The sequence below is a fragment of the Colossoma macropomum genome, unplaced genomic scaffold (genome assembly GCF_904425465.1).
Source record: "Colossoma macropomum unplaced genomic scaffold, Colossoma_macropomum, whole genome shotgun sequence".
Classification (NCBI taxonomy): Eukaryota; Metazoa; Chordata; class Actinopteri; order Characiformes; family Serrasalmidae; genus Colossoma; species Colossoma macropomum.
The window spans coordinates 12,474,650-12,493,051 of NW_023494784.1; the positions used below are offsets into that span (position 1 = coordinate 12,474,650).

General features: G+C 40.1%; 1 protein-coding gene across 2 annotated transcripts in view; it reads right to left on the reverse strand.

Annotated features, from left to right (window-relative positions):
* Positions 1–390: 390 nt before the first annotated feature.
* Positions 391–18,402, reverse strand: part of bard1 (BRCA1 associated RING domain 1) — a 36,454-nt gene continuing 18,442 nt past the window's right edge. For both annotated transcript variants that reach the window (XM_036566892.1, XM_036566046.1), the window contains 5 exons: positions 17,350–17,476; positions 17,084–17,216; positions 13,619–13,711; positions 6,042–6,139; positions 391–1,470 (listed from right to left, as the gene is read on the reverse strand). In XM_036566892.1, the coding sequence (XP_036422785.1) occupies positions 1,135–1,470; positions 6,042–6,139; positions 13,619–13,711; positions 17,084–17,216; positions 17,350–17,476 (787 nt within the window). In that variant the 3' untranslated portion in view covers positions 391–1,134. The remainder of the gene's footprint in view (positions 1,471–6,041; positions 6,140–13,618; positions 13,712–17,083; positions 17,217–17,349; positions 17,477–18,402) is intronic.

Consider the following 18,402-nt stretch of genomic DNA (forward strand, 5'->3'; position numbering starts at 1 on the left):
AATCTTTCCTTTTTTCCCCCCCGACCCTTTTAAACCTTCGCTGAAATGGCAAAGAAAACTTGTTTGTTTCTTCGGGAGAGAAAGTGCCATCTTGGCGAGTGGAGGATTAATTGCTCGTGTCTTCCACTTCTGCTTGTTGGGTTGCTTCCCCAAATCAATCTCCACACTACCGTCTTCAGGAGCACACGGAAAGCAAGAGAAAGAAAAGTTTTTCTATCACCATAAACAGAGAAAATTAGTCATAGCAAAACATCAAAGAAGCACTGAGGTTTTACAGGTTTAGCAATTACGTAGTGTATGCTGGGGTGTAACACTGCCAAAGTCTTTCTGTGGTTATATACAAGTTGCACAATAAATGCAGCGTGCAAAGTGGGTCACAGCGCTCCAAAAAAACCTTCACATCCTAATTTTCTTTCTTTCAGATGGTATAATTTGTCCCATAAAAAGAAAAGGCACCATAGCCCTGCAAAGCTATTTAACAACATTCACCACAGCACTTTACAGAAGCGAAACAAAACTCAGCAGGAAATCAAGAATTTTCTTCTCTCTTATGGTGCTTAACATAGATACAGTAATTATAACCTCTTATTCACTATCTCTCTCCAAGCTGAATCAAACATAACATAAAAACATCACATACAAAAACAGACCAAGACTTCAGAAATGAGTTACATTAAACTGGATACCCTTTCACATGATCCCTCTATTAGCAGGTTTAAGTAAAATTATGTGAACTGTAAAACCCAGATAGCTGATATCAGACAGTAAGCTTGTGCAGCACTAGACAAGGCTGACATTTTCTCAACCAGCTAAAAAGTACTGCCCGTCAGGACTGCACTTACCTCAGCGGAGTTTTACAAATCATCACTATATTGTTAGAAAAAGCAGTTTTGTCAGGCCCAACTCAGTGCACTGCGTTGTGATGAGATAACTGTCAAATTTCTTTAAGAAACCATTTACGTTGTTGCTTAACTGGCTTTACCCTTCGAAGATGAACATTAGACATCAAAGCCTGCGTCCAAACCAGTCAACATGAGCCACAAACATAAGCTGAGAGTCAGCATGATCGTTCTTTTAGATACCAGCTCACTAGACGGTGGCTGCTATATTTTGATGGTTCTCAGTCCTGGACCTCTAGACCTCAGGCACAGGCAGAAGGCTGAAGGTTTTAATGCAGTCCAGAAGCCACGAGGAGGGTGCCGACCACACTTTGCCCAGACGGATTCGGCTGGGCCTGTAGGAGCCCTCAGGGTCGTAGAGGATGTACTGAGTGCAGAAGGCCTGGTCCGAGCCGGGCTGGGCATGATAGGCCGCCGAGTTTAGCGTCTGGGTGACGTCGCTGTCTGGTTTGGGCTGCCGGCTAAGCAGTTGTCCGCCTCCTGCTTTTACTAGCTGCAGGAGCTCCTCTTTAGGAGGCTTCTGGAAGGATCCCAGCAGGTAGAAAAAGCAGCCATCAAACAGACATGGCAGCTAAGGAAAGGAAAACCATAGATGAATAAATGAATAAATAAACAAGGAAAGAAACATCTAGAGACACCAGTAAAATATAAGTCAAACACTTTATTTTCTGGTATTACACCGGGGGCAAATGATTTGAGCAGAACACAACATTTTTTCTTAAACTGCCCAGCTGTAGACCCTTTGCTTTGCTCTCAAGATGCAGAATGATATCAGAATTTTCATGTCAATTCCAAAACCAATTTGTTACAGTGAAACATCTCAGATTTTCTACTTCAATCCCTTTTTAGTAATGCAGAATTCCTCAAACGTCAATTACATAATTTATGCAACTAAATAATTCAAATACAGGCTCACTTCACATGTTCTGAAGGGAAACTTATCAATGAGAGCTCATATAGATTAACATTCAGGACAGACATAAAACTAATTACATGGGTTCTACATGCTACTGTATAAAACTCACATCTACGTTACAGAAATGCTAATAGTTGCGCCTCTACCTGTCTGAGTCAAATTAACATGCTTAATCTGATTGACCTACAGCAGGGGTAGGTAACTGAGGGCCGGAGTCAACACAGTTTGTTGATCTCTCTGCTCTGAAACAACAAACCTGATAATTGACTGTGGAGGTAAATCAGGTGTGTTTGATCAGGAAAAATCACCAAACTGTGCAGGAATCCAGCCCTTCAGGACTAGAGTTGCCCACCCTTGACCTGTAGGCAGAATACAATAACGTACTGTTGGCCTACGCAAAAATAAGTAATGGAAACCTTAAAAGTTGAAGTACTAAACTGTTTACACTGCTGTAGAATTGAAAACGCACTGAATTTCTGATACATCATGTAACGTTACCGCATTTTTCTTGTGTGTTGTGAAGGTAATTATAGACATTAAGGGCTGGTTTTCTTGAATACTGACTAAGCCTAATTTTGAACAAAATTGCAATATCAATGCAGGGTTGCTGCACAATAACCATGCCATGTTTTTGGTTAGCAGACTAATCTGGATTATTTTAAAATAGACTATGACTTTTTTCAGCTTATATAGGGATTCATTTTCGTGCCCCTCAATCCAAGTCCTTTAATATTGAACACCAGCTGACAATGTATGTTTAACTCTTTGTGTTTTCATAGATAATATAGCTTCACTATTTAGGTAAGATTATGCAACTTTGCAATAATATCACAGTATTTTTCATATTTGATGCGTGTACACACTCTAAAATAATGGTTTCTGTTTTTTTATATTAAATGATCATTGCTTAGGATTGTGAATATGCTATGATTTCACATTGCTCTAACATGCCACAATAGCCTGCTCCTTTCTCTCAGTTCTGAATGTGCTGTTATTGTATGGTTTAAAACCAAACGCAGCAGTTTAAAACCAGAAGCAACACATCCTCCAGTAAAGCAGAATGTTTTGACAATAGTTTAGTTTTCAACCAGTCGCAACTCGTGGGTAAAACATTGCTGTAGTGTACCTAGTACAAGATTTAGGTGGCATGTCACTGTAGTGTCAGAAAAAACACTCCAGGTGCAACAGCCACAGGCTCACATTTAACGTTATGTGCCCATGTTTAGAAGAGGTGCAGCTTGTTTAAACACAGAGGAAACAATGGCACTGCAGATACTGCAAGTTTACATGTCATCCACAGCAGAAGAGTAAGCAGAGAGCAGGAAAGAAACAAAGGATCGGAACTGGATCGGGCTTAATATAGCCAATAACCGAACTATTACAAGATGCCAGTATTGCCCTCAATTTACTAGCAAGAAAATTCACCTTTTCTGACATTTTTTGACCTATTTTTGACCTACTGAACCTATTTTCCAACATTTTTTTTAATCTAAAAAAGATTTTTTTAAGGATTCACATGAACCCTGTAGCAGAGGTTCATCGTTATCATATTTAGTTTAGGTTTAGGCTTAATCTAGGAAACCACAAGAAGTTAACTTCTAATCACATAATGGTTCGGTACTGCAGCACGGCATTGAGAGCTGTGGAGACAGAAAGACAGAAAAGCTACTGAGATGATCCTGAGAGGGACGGAAAGCTAAGTTTCCTTTTCCAGCTTTTCCCCAGACTGCTCTAAAAAGAACAGATCCGCTCTGCCGTGTCTAACTCGGTTCTGCTCACGTACTCACCAGTGATCAAGACAATCTATGCTTCTTCAAGTTCTAACAAGGACTATCCTACTTACTCCAAGAGGAAATCATTACCATGTAATAGGGCAACTCCCACAAAGCTAATCCAGAAATAAATGTGTAACTGAATAAATAAATAAACAAATAAGTAAACAAACCAGGACACGCTTGTTTATAAAACTGTCAGAAAGAGGAAAACAGATGAAACAGCAACCAGAATAAACAAGCTGAGAGGCATTTTGAGCCTGAGCTGCAGGGTGCTGTCAGTCAGGGGGGGGGAGTGGGGATGAAGAGCTGGGAGGTCTTTAAAGGTGACCGCTCTCCAGGTCAGAATCAGCTCAGGGACTGACCCACAGCCACAGGCCAGGACAGTGGACAACGTGTGTACATGGCTGTCCCCCAGAGGCCTCCAGATGGAGCACATCAGCACAGTTTTTAACCTCAGCCATCAAAGGCACAACAGAGTGAAGGCACTCAACTCACACCTGTCACTTAGGACGCCTCGCTGCACCCTTTTAGCTGCTCTTATCTTTAACAGGTTCATGTTAGATCACTGGTCACCAACTCTCCTTCTGGAGATCTGCTTTCTTACAGCGTTTAGCTCCAACCTGCATCCAAAACGCTGCCTCCTCCTTAAATAACAGTAATGCATCTGATCCAGTCAATCAAGGACTCCTGAAGAAGATAATTAGCTGGAGCAGGTGTGGCAGATTGTAGTTGGAACTAGACCCTGCAGGAAGGCACATCTCCAGGACCAGGGTTGGTCAATGTGGTCTTGGACCATAAGGGGGCTCTACTGCTTTTAAAAAACATGGATCCTGAAACCTAGTCCTGGAGAATCGATGCCCTGTACATTGTACTGACTGTGTCTGTGAAATGAAGTACTTCTGAAGCATCAGGGGTGGGAAACACAATTGTTTCTCAGATGTGTTGTGATTCTATCTTGAAAGATTTTGAATCCATTCCCAAAACTATAAACTGATTTTTATATAGGCTTTGCGTTTCCCCAACTCTAAAAACAAACTCACGTTTCTAGAAACATTACAACTCAATTCCAAAAAAGTCGGGACAGTATGTGAAACGCCAAAAAAAACAGAAAGCAGTGATTGGTAAATTTTGTTTGACCTGACAAAGGGTTCAAGGTGATGTTCTGGTCCTCAAATTCCCCAGATATCAATCAGATCCACAGCGGCTCCACCTATCAACTAACAGGACTTAAAGAATCTGCTGCTAATGTCTTGGTGCCGGACAACACAGGGCACCTTCAGAGGTCTTGAAGAGTTTTGCAGGCATGCGGAGGACCAACAGTAGATTAGGCAGGTATTCATGTTTTACTGTCATAATGCTTTGGCTTATCAGTGTACAGCCAATGTAAAAAGGAACAGAATCATCTGTTTTTCTGATGGTTTTTCTTTTTTTAACTGGTTTAGGGATCATATGTTGGTCATAGGTTTGAGTGCAAGAAAATTAATATACAAATATAGGTTCTGCTCAGAGCAAACCTATTTGTTTCTTATGCCATTTCTGAGCGCTCCTGCTTACCTAGGCGCAATTAAACACCACAAGGTACCACGCTGTTATTCGTTATTTCGGTTTATGCTAAACATTAGGGTTCGATTTCAATTATTCCTTAAAAGTACCCATTCTCTGACCAGAGGTTTCAAACTGAGTTCCTTCCAAGCCACAGTTCTGCAGGCCTTCATGAGTTGAATTTATTAGTTTTAGAAGAGGGAAAACACAAACCTCTGCGGAGCTGTGGGCCAGAGGAAACCCAATTTGGCACATGTGCTCCAAACAGTTAAGAATAAATTACAAAGTGCTTGAACAGGGAGTCTTCCTGCTCTACCACACTCATATCTACTGGCTTGTTAATTAGCAGATTAGTTGGTTCAGGTGTTTCAGAGCAGAGAAAACACAATAACATACAAGGCCTTAATAGTGCTAAAATTTATTAGCCGAATTAACTAGCACAAAGTCCTTTCATACTCAGCTAAGCACTGCGCTCCCCTACCCTTCCATCTGTCACGTTCAATATCTGCAGTGGATATGTTATTAGCTTGCACTGTGCTGTTTCTCCATAGGCACTAAATTTGCACTGAACACAGAAGTTTAGTGAGACCATATCGATGACCTAAATGGTTCCGCAGTGTAAAAGTGCTCCTCTCAAGAGCCATGCTGTTTCAGGTCCATTGCCTCCACTAGAGTCATCTGCCCCCAGGGAAGAGTGAAGCTTTCTAAATGAGCCACAATCCATACAGCAGGCAGTAATAAAAGCCAAGGCACCCAGAGGACGGTACGAGGACCTGCTGGGCCCACACGAGAGGCCATTAAAAAGGAAAGAGCATGGCTTGGCATTAGTCTGCCCTTACCGCGTCTCTCCAGAGAGGGAGCTAGCTGTCGATAACCGTTAGAGCTCACACCTGTGTCAGCTTCACTCACCAGATTGTCCCCGTTCACACGAGCCCGCCGCGGCCCCTCGCCTGCTGCAAACTCGCTCTCCTCCAGCCACCTGCCCCGCTGTAGGCAATCAGCCAGCCCTGAGAGAGAGAGAGAGAGAGAGAGAGAGAGAGAGAGAGAGAGAGAGAGAGAGGACAGAGTTTGTGTTTCCAATAAGTATTACAAATGTGCATTTCAACAACTTTTAATATTCAAGTATCTATAAGAGTTAAAGGGCCTGTATCTTGTAAAATGTGCCCTTTTTTTTTAGCACAAATAGTGTGCAAACACAGTTAAAGTTCCAAACGTACTGTTCATTCCTCAGTACATATATAGAAGCTAAGCTGCAAAAATAGCCTGTTTTTTTAATTAATTGTTTGTGATGTCACAAAAAGGTGCATTTACATATTTAGTCAAATACTTAGTCACATACTTAGTCAATCTACAATAGCTTAGCCTGGCCTTTTCATGTTAAACTTAGTGGTTTATCCTAGATTGCTTTCTGAATGAGGCACAACAAAGAGCAACCAATCACAATACAGATCATGTACATATATCAGTCTTAAAGACACAGTAACAAAAAAACAGCCCGTGTAAATCTAAGGGTACAGAGACAATGGAAAATGGTCATGTTAAAATTAATTATAGCCATTTTGGTACAAGCAGCCACACAATGTGGACCTTACGATAGGAAGGGGAAGGAAAAAAAAAAATCAGGAAAAAATAAACAGACAAAATTAATTAACTAATAAACTAACAACATTGTTAGTTTATCAGAGAAATACGTTTTAATTTCTCTGGACTTGGCTATAATCAGACAGAGTGGTTAGCCTTGGTTAAGTTACAGCCACTTCTCAGTCACATTCTATAGAATGTGTCCTTGGCAATGTACTCACGTTAAGGCATTCTGGCTTTGTAGTAGCAAAGCACATTTAACATATTTGACAGAAATCTACACAGTAGCCTCAACAACTAAATAGATCTTTTTTTTTTTTCAATAATTAGTCCGTCCACTTCTTTTCTTTATTGCAGATTCCATTCCTTTCAGAAGACTTGGATTCAGTTTCATATATATCTGCAGGAATATTTCTCCACACTCCCAAAGTCTCTACAACCCCTTAAGTGCTTAGAAGTTTGTGAACCCAGATTTTGTGAATTAATACACGAATGTGAATTACAATATGATAAGATTTTCATTTAACGCCCAACAAATTAAACAAATAACAAAAGCATATTGTTTTTCATTCATTTAGTGAACTTAGTAATTTAACATTAAACATCTCTGATGCCAAAAGTATGTGAACTGCTTTTAGGAACTGGTGTGACCCCCCCTTGAGCAGCCATGACTTCAACCAAACTGTTCCCTTGACCAGCCCTGCACTTTGACTTGAAGCAATCCTGGCTCATTCCTCCTTGCAGAGCTGCTTCAAGTCTGCTTTGTTGGAGGGCTGTCTTGCATGAATACCACACCTTAAGCTCTGCCTCAACATTTCTATTGGATTAGAAATCACAGCTCTATCAAAGGCTCACTAGCTGTCCTGTTCGAAGAGCAGCAAAACAGTCCCAAATGTGATGCTGCCACCACCACGTTTCAAAGTTATGATGAGGTTCTTATACTGGAATGCAGTGTTTGGTTTTACCAAACATGACATCTCTCATTTAGCCCATGTCTGTCCACATATAATTAATTTAGCAGTGTTCTGGCACACCCAAAAGTCTTGAGGAAACTTTAAACAAGCAGAAATGTTCTTCCTGGAGAGTAGTGGCTTTCTCCATGCTATAACTCCATACCTACCATACTTGTACAGTGTTTGGCTAATGGTAGTACACGGTCAAGCAGTGTAAGCGAGGCCTGCAGATCCTTAGATGTTACCCTGGGGTTATTTATGATGTCCCACAATATTCTACGTCTTAATCTTATAATTATTTTTTGCTGGATGACCACTCCAGGGAAGGGCAACAATGGTGTTGAATTTCCTCCATTTGTACATTATCTGCCTGACAGTGGATCGGTGAAGTCCAAACTTGTTAGAAATAGTTTTGGAATCTCTTCCAGCCTAATAAGCACATGCAAATAATGTTCCAAGGTCCTCAGAAACCTCATTTGACTGAGACATGGTATGCACTAATAAATATGAGCGGTAAAGACTAAGTCTTGGTGGTGAAAATTCTGTTTGATGTTTTTTAATAAGGTAGCGTCAGCCACAGTCACACCTGATTGTTATCCATTTGATTGAACCTCTGACCGTAATCACCACCTACACCAAACTGATCATTCTAGAGGTTTGTTTTGCCAAAGACATTTAATATTGGATCACTTTGTTCATCAAATGGATGAAAAACTACATGTGTGTTCATTTTTAGTTTTGTTGGCTTCTCTTTATTCATTGCTATGACTTAAATAAAGAACTGATCATATTCACAAAATGACAATGTTCACAAACTTTCAAGCGGCACTGTGTGTGTGTGTACACACATACACAAACACACACACATACACAGAGAAAGAGAGAGAGAGAGAAAAGGGAGTGTGCCATGGACTCATTGTGCCGTGGATCACCATGGTGAATCTAAACGCTTTGCATATCTCAGGGCTACATGTTCAAAGCCAACGCCAGCAGTGATGCAACATTTCCTTAAAAGATGCGAATCGTGGTGCGTTTATGTCTGAGCGGCAGGACAAGGTTCTCAGTGCTGAGACAGACGACAGGAAAACGAGGACACACAGGTTCTTTTCAAATAAGGACAAAGGAGAGTTTTTTTTTTCAGCGGCCGAGATATAATGCCTTACAGAAAAAGGCCCACGTTCTCATTTCCTGGTTTCACTGCTCCAGTGTACAAGTGTTCCCAACAAAGGCGGCAGCTGCTGTTGCAGCTCCAGCAGACGCCCATTACCTGCATTTTTCATACGCTGCACTGCTTTCACAAATATCAGGTCGTTTTTATGCTCACTTCGTCCTGGAAAGCAGGACATTTTTTTAAAGTGCTCTACTGGGAACGGCAGCTATTGTCTATTGTTCTACTGTGGGGGGGGGTGACAAAGGACCAGAAGCACAAGCAGGCCCGTCACAGCGCTCCCATAAAAGTAAGTGTATAAAATTGGAGGCCACAGGTAGGGTCAGAGGAGTCAGCTTAATCCCTGATTACGCTCCTGAGAGAAGCGTTTTCTCTTCACCTTTCAATTGCTGCCGAGGAGAGCTGCGAGTGCAAATGGGCTTCAAATGAAAATCAAATCGGCGAGGTAACCATGCATTTCTGCCCACGTTCCCTCTGCAATCTCTTAGCCTAATGGAAAACCCACTTTAGATTAAAATTTCGCATGCCATTGTGGCCGTGTGACACACAGCCATTAGCAAGATAGCGCTTCTTGCATCCTCCTAGACCAGTCACAATACAATTGCTATCTCTATCTCCTGCACAGCACAGCAAGAGTCTCTAACAGAAACACACATATCTGCACGTTAAGTAAACAGTGCAAGGGCGCAAAAACCCCACATACGTTCACATGCTCTCCTCCACAGTAGTCATCAGCCATAATTACATTTCCTCTGCCTCTTTAATTACAGCTTTCATTTCCAGAAGCCCTGTCGTGCCGGTGGTGCCAACGCCAGAACCCGGGGTTAATCCGGCTCCCTCTCCGGACGATAGGGCCGTCTCATTAGCCGAGCGGTGAGGACCCATTAGCATATCAGCTAATTAGATTCACGACGATGAGGAGACTGTGTTTGTGTGTGCGTATGTATGTAAGCAGAGGTTTCAGAGTGCAGCTCATGTACCCAGAGCCGTGAATCAAGACGCAGAAAGCAGAGGAGTGTGTGTCTGTGTGTGTGCTGTGGGGGGGGGGAATTTCACTGGGTGACTAGGGTGGGTGAGGCAATCACTATTGATGTGACAATGTACATACGCTCAAGTTCAATACTCACGTCAAGATTCACTTCCATTTTCAATATTTCATGTGCTTAAAATGTTACATTGGCAGGAAGAGCCTCTACTCTTCTGGGAAGGCTTCACACTATATGTTGGAACATTGCTGTAAGGATTTGATTGCATTCAGCCACAAGAGCCTTAGTGAGATCAGGTACTGATGTTGGAACATTAGTTTTCACAAATGCCACTCCAACACATCCCAAAGGTATTAGATGGAGCTCCATCACCCCAGAAAACACAGTTACACTACTCTACAGCCCACTGAACACAACTGGTCAACTTACACATTTTGTTGATTTTTTAAATGGAAAGTTAACACATCTTTTAGAGAAAACAAACTAAAATTAGCCAAAAAAATACCATATTTAAGTACACATTTTATTTATTTGCGCAGCTTAGTTTTACTTTTTCCTCCCCAGTATGTCAAATTCATTAAAATATGCAGAAGTGTGTTCTCTGTAGAAGATACACAAACTTTTCACTTAGAAAATCAAAAAAATGTGTCATTTGAGCTGGGGTGCCCAAACGTTTGCATACGACTACATAGCCAACAATGTAGCATTTTAAAGTACATTTGCTACAAAGTCATTCCCCCACCTTCCACCCAGCCACAGTTTTCTGATCAGCCATTTTCTGTTGACATCGATATGCCATCTTCTACCCATCATCACTAACAGCGGTTTCCACAAAGTAAGTATTTATTTGTAAAGCACATTTAAATCCAAAGTGCTGTTCAAAGGGGATATATTTTAAATAAATAAATAAATAAATAAATACTAACATCACTAACAGACATTATTGCACTGCCTTTTACATCTCAGGTTATAGATATTATTCTAAATTTTTGTATTTTTCTATTTGTATATATGCCTGTAGATAGGATTTTTTTATATTTATTCTTCCTGTTATATTGTTTTCACCCTTATTACTATTTACTGTCCTGTGTTGTGTGACTGCTACATGTCCTTCGGGATCTATCTATCTATCTATCTATCTAAATAAATAAATCATAAGGGATAAAACAAAACAAGTTTAAGTACAATCAATTCACAGAATCAAAGGCTAACTGATAAAAATAGGTTTTCAATCTACACTTAAAAGCATTAGTAGAGGGTGCAGACCTAATATCAAGAGGCAGACTGTTCCACAGTCTCAGTAGCAAAGATAGCAAATGAGACACTCTAAAGAGACTGAGGGGTATCTCAGTGATTGTTTTAAATTGATAAACTGTTTAGAACACTGATTTGTCCACTTTTTCATAATTGTATTATATTCATTACACCCTTACATATAAAAAATATAAACTTAGCATGAGCTTCAAAGAACATATAAGACACCATACTGTTGCTGAGAAAGTATAACAGCAACATTTCAGAAATGGAGTTTCAGCCTAACCACCACAAAAAGCCTAGAGGGCATCAAGGTTAAAACTCAGCTACTGGGTTTGAGCATATGATGCAATAATGATCAAAGCCCAAGAAAACACTATGCTTAGGCTGTGCATCATGATATTCAGAACTTCCTCAGGATGTCCACTATCAGTTTACGATTGCTATGTAATTTTATAATGTTTATTCATGTACATACATAAAAAAAACACAAGTCTCCAACATGACCAACATGACAGTTTCACAGGAGAAGGAAAAACATTGTTTACTTTTAATGTTGATGTAAAGACATTTTCAAGCAAATTTGGAGCATTTCTACTCCATTCATCATGGAATTTTCACACAATGTAAAAAGGAGCTGATTTTCTCAAATGATGTCAAATGAATAAAAATTGACTTTTTTTTGAACAGCAACAATATATACACACCTGTGCAAACCACACTCTTTCCATTTTAAAAGGCAGTAAAAAAGTGCCTCAAAAAGCAGAGACCAAAGTGAATAAAAAGCCTGTGTTTTGTTTTCACTTTTGTGTAGCCCTTGCAAAAGATTTAAAGATTTATAAAAAGAATAGTTAGAACAGGACATGGAATAACACTGGAAAAAAAGGGTTTCATAACGGCTGTTTGTAACTGAAGTGTGTTTCTGTGTATCTCCAGCGAAACAGATAAACTGATTGATTACGTGCTAACACAAAAAAATAAATGCTGAGAACGGGGTGGGGGGGGGTGGAAATAACCACAATTTCAGATCTGAGAAAAGCAAAGCTTTCTCTGCAGTGTGTCTGATAAATGCTGTGTCCACAGTAAATTGGGCATCAAAAGAGGGATGAAAGACCAGCAGGCAAACTCTCGAACACGCTGGATGTCTACAGAGTCTTCAAGCAGACCTTGAGCAACACATTCCACAAATACTGTAGATTCACCACTAACAGCCAACAGCCATGGGAAACCGACATGAGAAAATGGAGAAAGAGACTGAAATCATAACTCAGAAAGAAAAAAAAAAAAGAAAAACAGCTCACTCTTCTTGAGCAGGGATCTCTTTTACGATGCAAATGCTGTTATTGCTGCTGTGGCTCTTTGGGGTATTGTGCTGCTGTAGCATCTCAGAGTATGAGAAGATGTCTAGGATCAGCTTTTCTTGGACCATCTAGTTTGAAATATGAAAGGCAAAAACTGACTCTAGATCAGCTCTACTGCTCTTAGGCCTGTTCACATCCCGCATTAACATGCATCCTGGGTGATTCGATCATAAGTACACAGCGCTAATTACAGGTGTGAACGAGGTACAACATGCCACTGTAATGTGATCATTCAAGTGACCTTCAGAGGTGGTTGGGGACACATATGACCACAGAACATTTGCAATATAAACAGTAAACTGTCTTAATCCTTCTTTAACAGCATTAAAGAACCAATTACACATTTCTGAAAATCAAGGCTCTGTTGACAGGCTCACCAATTGTGTATCAGATATTTCTCAGTGTATACCAAAACTGAAGTACGAAACCTGGGTGTAATCTTGGACTCTGAGCTTATAAACGTAAACAGTCACTTAAAGTAGCTTTATGATTGGAGAAATATCGCTAAAAATCAGCCTTTTCTGTCTTAGAGTGATGCAGAGAAATTTGTTTATGCATGTTCCTGTGATGCTCTTATTACTGGGCTTCCTAAGAAAACAATCTATGCTCTATAGCTTGTACAAAAGGCAGCAGAATGGATCCAAACAAAAACAAAAGAGAGCTTATATCAACCCCATTCAGAAAAAACTGCACTGGCTGCCTGTATCTTACAGGAGACATTTTAAAGGGTTTTTTTTTACTCATTTTTAAAGCTCTGCGTGACCTTAAAGTACCTGCATATCTCAAAGAATGTCTGTGTTCCAATACGTGATCTTAGATCTGCTGATACTGGCCTTCTGTCAATACCTTCCATAAAATGCAGAACATGTGGGGAGGCCTTATTCTGCTATCACGCTTCTAAACTGTGGACCTCAATTCCACCTTTTATTAGGCAGTCAAACTCACTTTTAAGAAACATCTGAAAACATATTCCTTTAATTAGCTTTTAATTAAAATTCTACCTCTTTCTGTATAGTTTTTATTTTATCTATGCCATTTTTCATATGATTTTAAATGAATACTTGTAAGTTCTATTTATTTTTCCCCTTATATTGTTGTTTCCAAACAGTAATTATAATAAATGAAAAGAAAAACACAACCTTATTTTCTTCATTGCTAATGAAGCAAGTTAAATTGAGCTTACATCTAAAGCTCACGACCCAGCAGCCGCTGAGGATGCCCTGCAGTGTGGTCAGAGTTGTGGGCACAGGACCGTCTGGCACAACCACATGGGTGACTAGAAAAGGACAGACAGAAATGCAGTTAGAATACATCACAAATCAGAGCACGACAGAATAAATCTCTCTCTCTCTCAGTCAATTCCAGCCAATTAAGTAGGGAAGCTACCTAGAATCAAGAAGAGGAATTAAGTAAAATTAGATCATTTAAAAAATTTAAAGGAATAGCTCAGCGAAAAAGTAAATCTAGTGCTGGACTGAACAGCTTTTATTAGTTCACTACGTATTCATTTCTCTATTTAGTATTATGAAGCTTTGTATTTTTCAATCCATAAAAACTGTAGCCTAAACTAAAACATATTTCATCAGCAAGAACTTTTAAATTGATCGGTTATTGTTAATATTCGGAAAATGTTTAAACTGATACTAAGTGCCACATTTCACGGGGTAGGATTAACCATAGTAGAGGTGGGTAGTTCAGGTCCAGAAAGGTCCTCAGATCTAACTCAGGACTTTGTTCTATATGCCTGGACAGCTCTACTGCTGGTTTGAGCCACCTAGATAAGCCATGTGGCTGGAGCAAAATCCTTGTGAGGATTTCTTTCTACCTGGACTTGAATTACCCATCTGTGTTCAAAGGTCTCAATGCCTTTCAGCCTATGTTCTCTTAGTTGAGGTGAACCCTAGGTTCCCTAGGACAAGCTGCACCATTCGAGCAGGGTACCTGCCTAGCCACTCCCAGGGTGGTCCTAGTCATGTTCAGAAGAGCCTGTAGCTCCAAAAGCTCCTCAATCCTCCATTCTATTCTCTGTAGCTCAGCTAGGATTGTGCAACAAGTTCCACTGTTGCCTTTCGTGAACAAAAAGGCAAACTAGCCAAATAAAATACCTTGATAAAATAAATAAAAACAACAGTGTATTAGCAGTGCAGCCTCAAGCCCAGTTGCTGTTAAAGCAACATTCAGCACGAGAGCAGCTGCGCTTGAGTCTGCACTATTAATATGTTGTTGCCACCTGGTCATTTTTTGAACTGCAGGAACAAACATACTTAAAAGTGCATTAAATTATAATGACATAACTACCAACGACTATTTAAAGCCTGAAAAACATGTTTAGGCCAATCCTTATTAAAACTACATTTTCCCCATTACCTCCAATGTAACTGATCAGCACAGACATGTTTCCTGTCCAAAATGTGTTTACGTAGTTTTGCACTGCAGCTAAGGTTAATGTAGCCAATGACATACCATACAGTGTCAGAAACCACAATGGTTCCATAGCCTGTTATGTTTGTCTTGCAGAAGCAAATCTTCAGACACCAAACACTGATAAGGGAGGGGAATTGTGTAAATTAGATTCTTCACCAAGCTATTCCAAAAAAGCACTAGTGCAGGAGTCGGCAACCTGCGGCTCCGGGGCCACATGCAGCTCTTTTACTGCCCTGTTGCAGCTCCACAGCAGAATTAGATTTTTAGGCAAAATAAAATAATCCGCCTTTGCAGTAAAATAAAGCTCTGCTGATCGTTCAACACAGTTTCAACAATAAATGGTCTTAAACACTGAAGTTAATCTAGACTGTATCTGTTTATTCACCAGCTTTTGATTCTGAACATTAGCGTCCAGACTGCTTGTCGCCACAACAATGCAGACAACAATTTCACCTAGCTAGTAGCTAAAGAAAAGGCAAAGAGAAAGATTTAAGACGAACATGAATGATTTGGAGACAAATGGGCTCATTTGTGTCTATAATCACTCCACGAAGCTTCTTATTTACCAGCTTCTTGTTCCAATTTTCCCGTTCCAATTTTCCCGTTCCATCTTAAATGGTGTGGCAGTTGCATTCTGGCGCCTCAGGCACCATTTAAGGTGGAACGGGAAAATTCCAACAAGAGGCTGGCGAATGAGAAGTGACTTCAGCCTCGTAAAAAGTCAAACATGAAAGACATTTTACAAGAAAATATTTTTACTTTTGCAGAAAAGTTGCAAAAGCTGCTGGAGCTGCGAGAAAAGCGTCAATAGATGAGCTAAAGCTTAAAGCAGAGCAAAGCAAGTGCATTTCGAAAATATTATATTTTTAGCCTATACTAGTACATTAGGACATCAGCACATGCTGAGACATATTTACAGCCAAGATGGTAAAATGGACATAAAATGTTGTGGCTCCCAAAGTGGTTTCATTTTTGTTGAAAGGACAAAACGGCTCTTCTTAACGTTTCGGTTGCCGACCTCTGCACTAGTGTCTGTGCACCGCTGATTCGTATTAAAGCCTGATGATCTCTGCATCTGTAAAATCTTCAAAATGCAATGGTAATTCTATAAATATATAAAACAAGGTTATTTGACATCACACTGGAGACTCGCAACTAATTTACATACCACACATAAATAGATCAATTTAATCAAATCTGTTAATGTAAACAAATGCTGCCTGTTGACTTTTTGTTTCAAGCAGCGTGAGAAACTAAAAAGTACCACCCAACATGACAGCTCTTAATTAAAAATCAAATGATTACTCACAGCCTCCTAAGTAACAAAGGCTTTCTACTCAGTAATTACCGAAAGCTCTTAATTATTTCTCAAAGCACAAATGTATGTGTATGTTCAGAGAGAGCACTTTTCTTTAAACCTATTTAAATGAAAGCAATTTCCAGAATAAATAGAAAATGTTTACAAAAGGCCTGAAGTCTGACTTTGTGACGAGCACGCTTACATTTTGTTCTGGCAAGTATTGGATTCTGTCCCCGCTTAACAATACGGATGTGCAACTTGTGACAAACTGCTTCGGTTATTTTAATTTTGCCCCATTCCGACGCCGACTGCCTCAGATGATGAGACTGCACTATGCGTTTATCTATTGCTGTGATTTTCAGAGCTGTATGAAGTCTCTTGAGAGGAACATTTGCTGCAGCAAGTGCAAGTATCATTGTATGCGTCTACTGTATGAGGGGCAATTTCGCAATTATCCTTTTTATACTCAAGGTGGATGGTTTGCACACTTTAATCAAAACTTTGCTGCAGTTAGAGGAAAGAAAAGAAGGTGGTGGCACTTTTTAAAACTGAATATTTGATGTCTTTCTGCTCAAGTGAACTACAGAATCAGCTACAAAGCCATGATTTAGAATAGCGAGAATTCTTCAACTGGAAACTAATGCAAGACCAATTTCACTATGTCAGTGTTAAACTGATTCATTTTACAAAATGCTTCCTAAACAGTTTTATGGACACAGACTTTGCTTAATACTGACCGATGCAAAACTGAACCGCGTGGGACTGGGCATGATCATATTAAGTTAAAACCAATCTAATATACATCACATCTGTCACAGCACTTCAGATACATGTCTGAGTCTGCTATTCTTAGAGTGATGAATAATGCATAATTCCTACCTGATCTATTTTTTATGACAGCAGCAGATCACATGAGACTGATACCTGCACTAGAAAAAGTCTCGACACGTCTTCCTCCCAGGATCCGCGTCGCTTTGATGAGCTGGTTCTGCTGGAGCTGGGTCAATTTACTTCCAATCAGAGTGACCGGCACGTCTCTTCTGATAACGCCTGGTGACTAAAAGAACACATTATCGGTAATGAGGAAATATCAATAGGACAAGTAGAGGATTTCAAGTGCTTTCAAACAAAGGCTCCCTTTAACAGCGAGCACAGTTTGACAGGATCATGTCAGTGTCTGACAGTTGTACCTTTGAGAGGCTGGCTGGAGAGGTCACTGGCGTTGTCGTGAAATGGGTTGCCTCAGTACCCTCTCTTAGGACCTCCTTCATTTCTTGAGTCATGGCGTAATCAACAGGTCGAAGGCCAACTATATTCCTGTAACACAAATTACATTTGTTGGCATACTTGGTACACTTCTCACAAGCGCTGTTTCAAAATAGCACAGTGTCTACTGTATACTGCACACTGCATCAGTATATACTGTATACTGCACACTGCATCAGTATATACTGTATACTGCACACTGCATCAGTATATACTGTATACTGCATGCTACTCTTTACAGCAGTATAACATACTGTATGTAATATATGAAAAAAGCCATGTGCCATACCACAAGTAAGGGGCATGCATTTTTTAGCCCTTTAATCACTGCATGGCAACCATTCTCAGTGTGTATATTTTGGTCAAGAGATGGGCCAGTGTGACTTTTAAAAGATAGCCCATACCATGACAGAGGGCAGGACGTTGTTTTCCATCTGTCTCCAAAGCCATACATTTTTAAAAATGTCAGCTTTGGATTTATCTGTGTGGTAAATCTGCTGACGCTGTTCAGCTGAGACCACCTTTACAGAGTTTTAACTACGTTGTCTATGCAGCAAGTTAAATTTATTAAATAGACAAATTTCTTTCATTTTGCTGTTTTAAATGTGTCGAAAGGCTGAACCCAAGGTTGTTAATATCCAGGCGGTTACATCAGTAGCTACGCCATCCTGAAGTCACCACGTTGCAATCTGTGATGCAGTATATCACGAAGATAGCTCAGGCTGCAAAGTGGGATATTCTGCTGAAGCAGTATGGCATCTGGGCAGACTTTTAGGCACAATCAGTATGTGAGAAGTGGGTAGGAGGCTATTTTGAACATAACCAATGATTCAGTTCACTGCGGTACACAAAACCTCCTGTTCAGGTAAGTAAACTGAACACATTCATCTACACCAAAATCTAATCTAAACCAATGCATTGGTTTTAAGTGGCAGCAGAATAAAGTATGGGTAGACAGATACAAAAAATTTCACTGG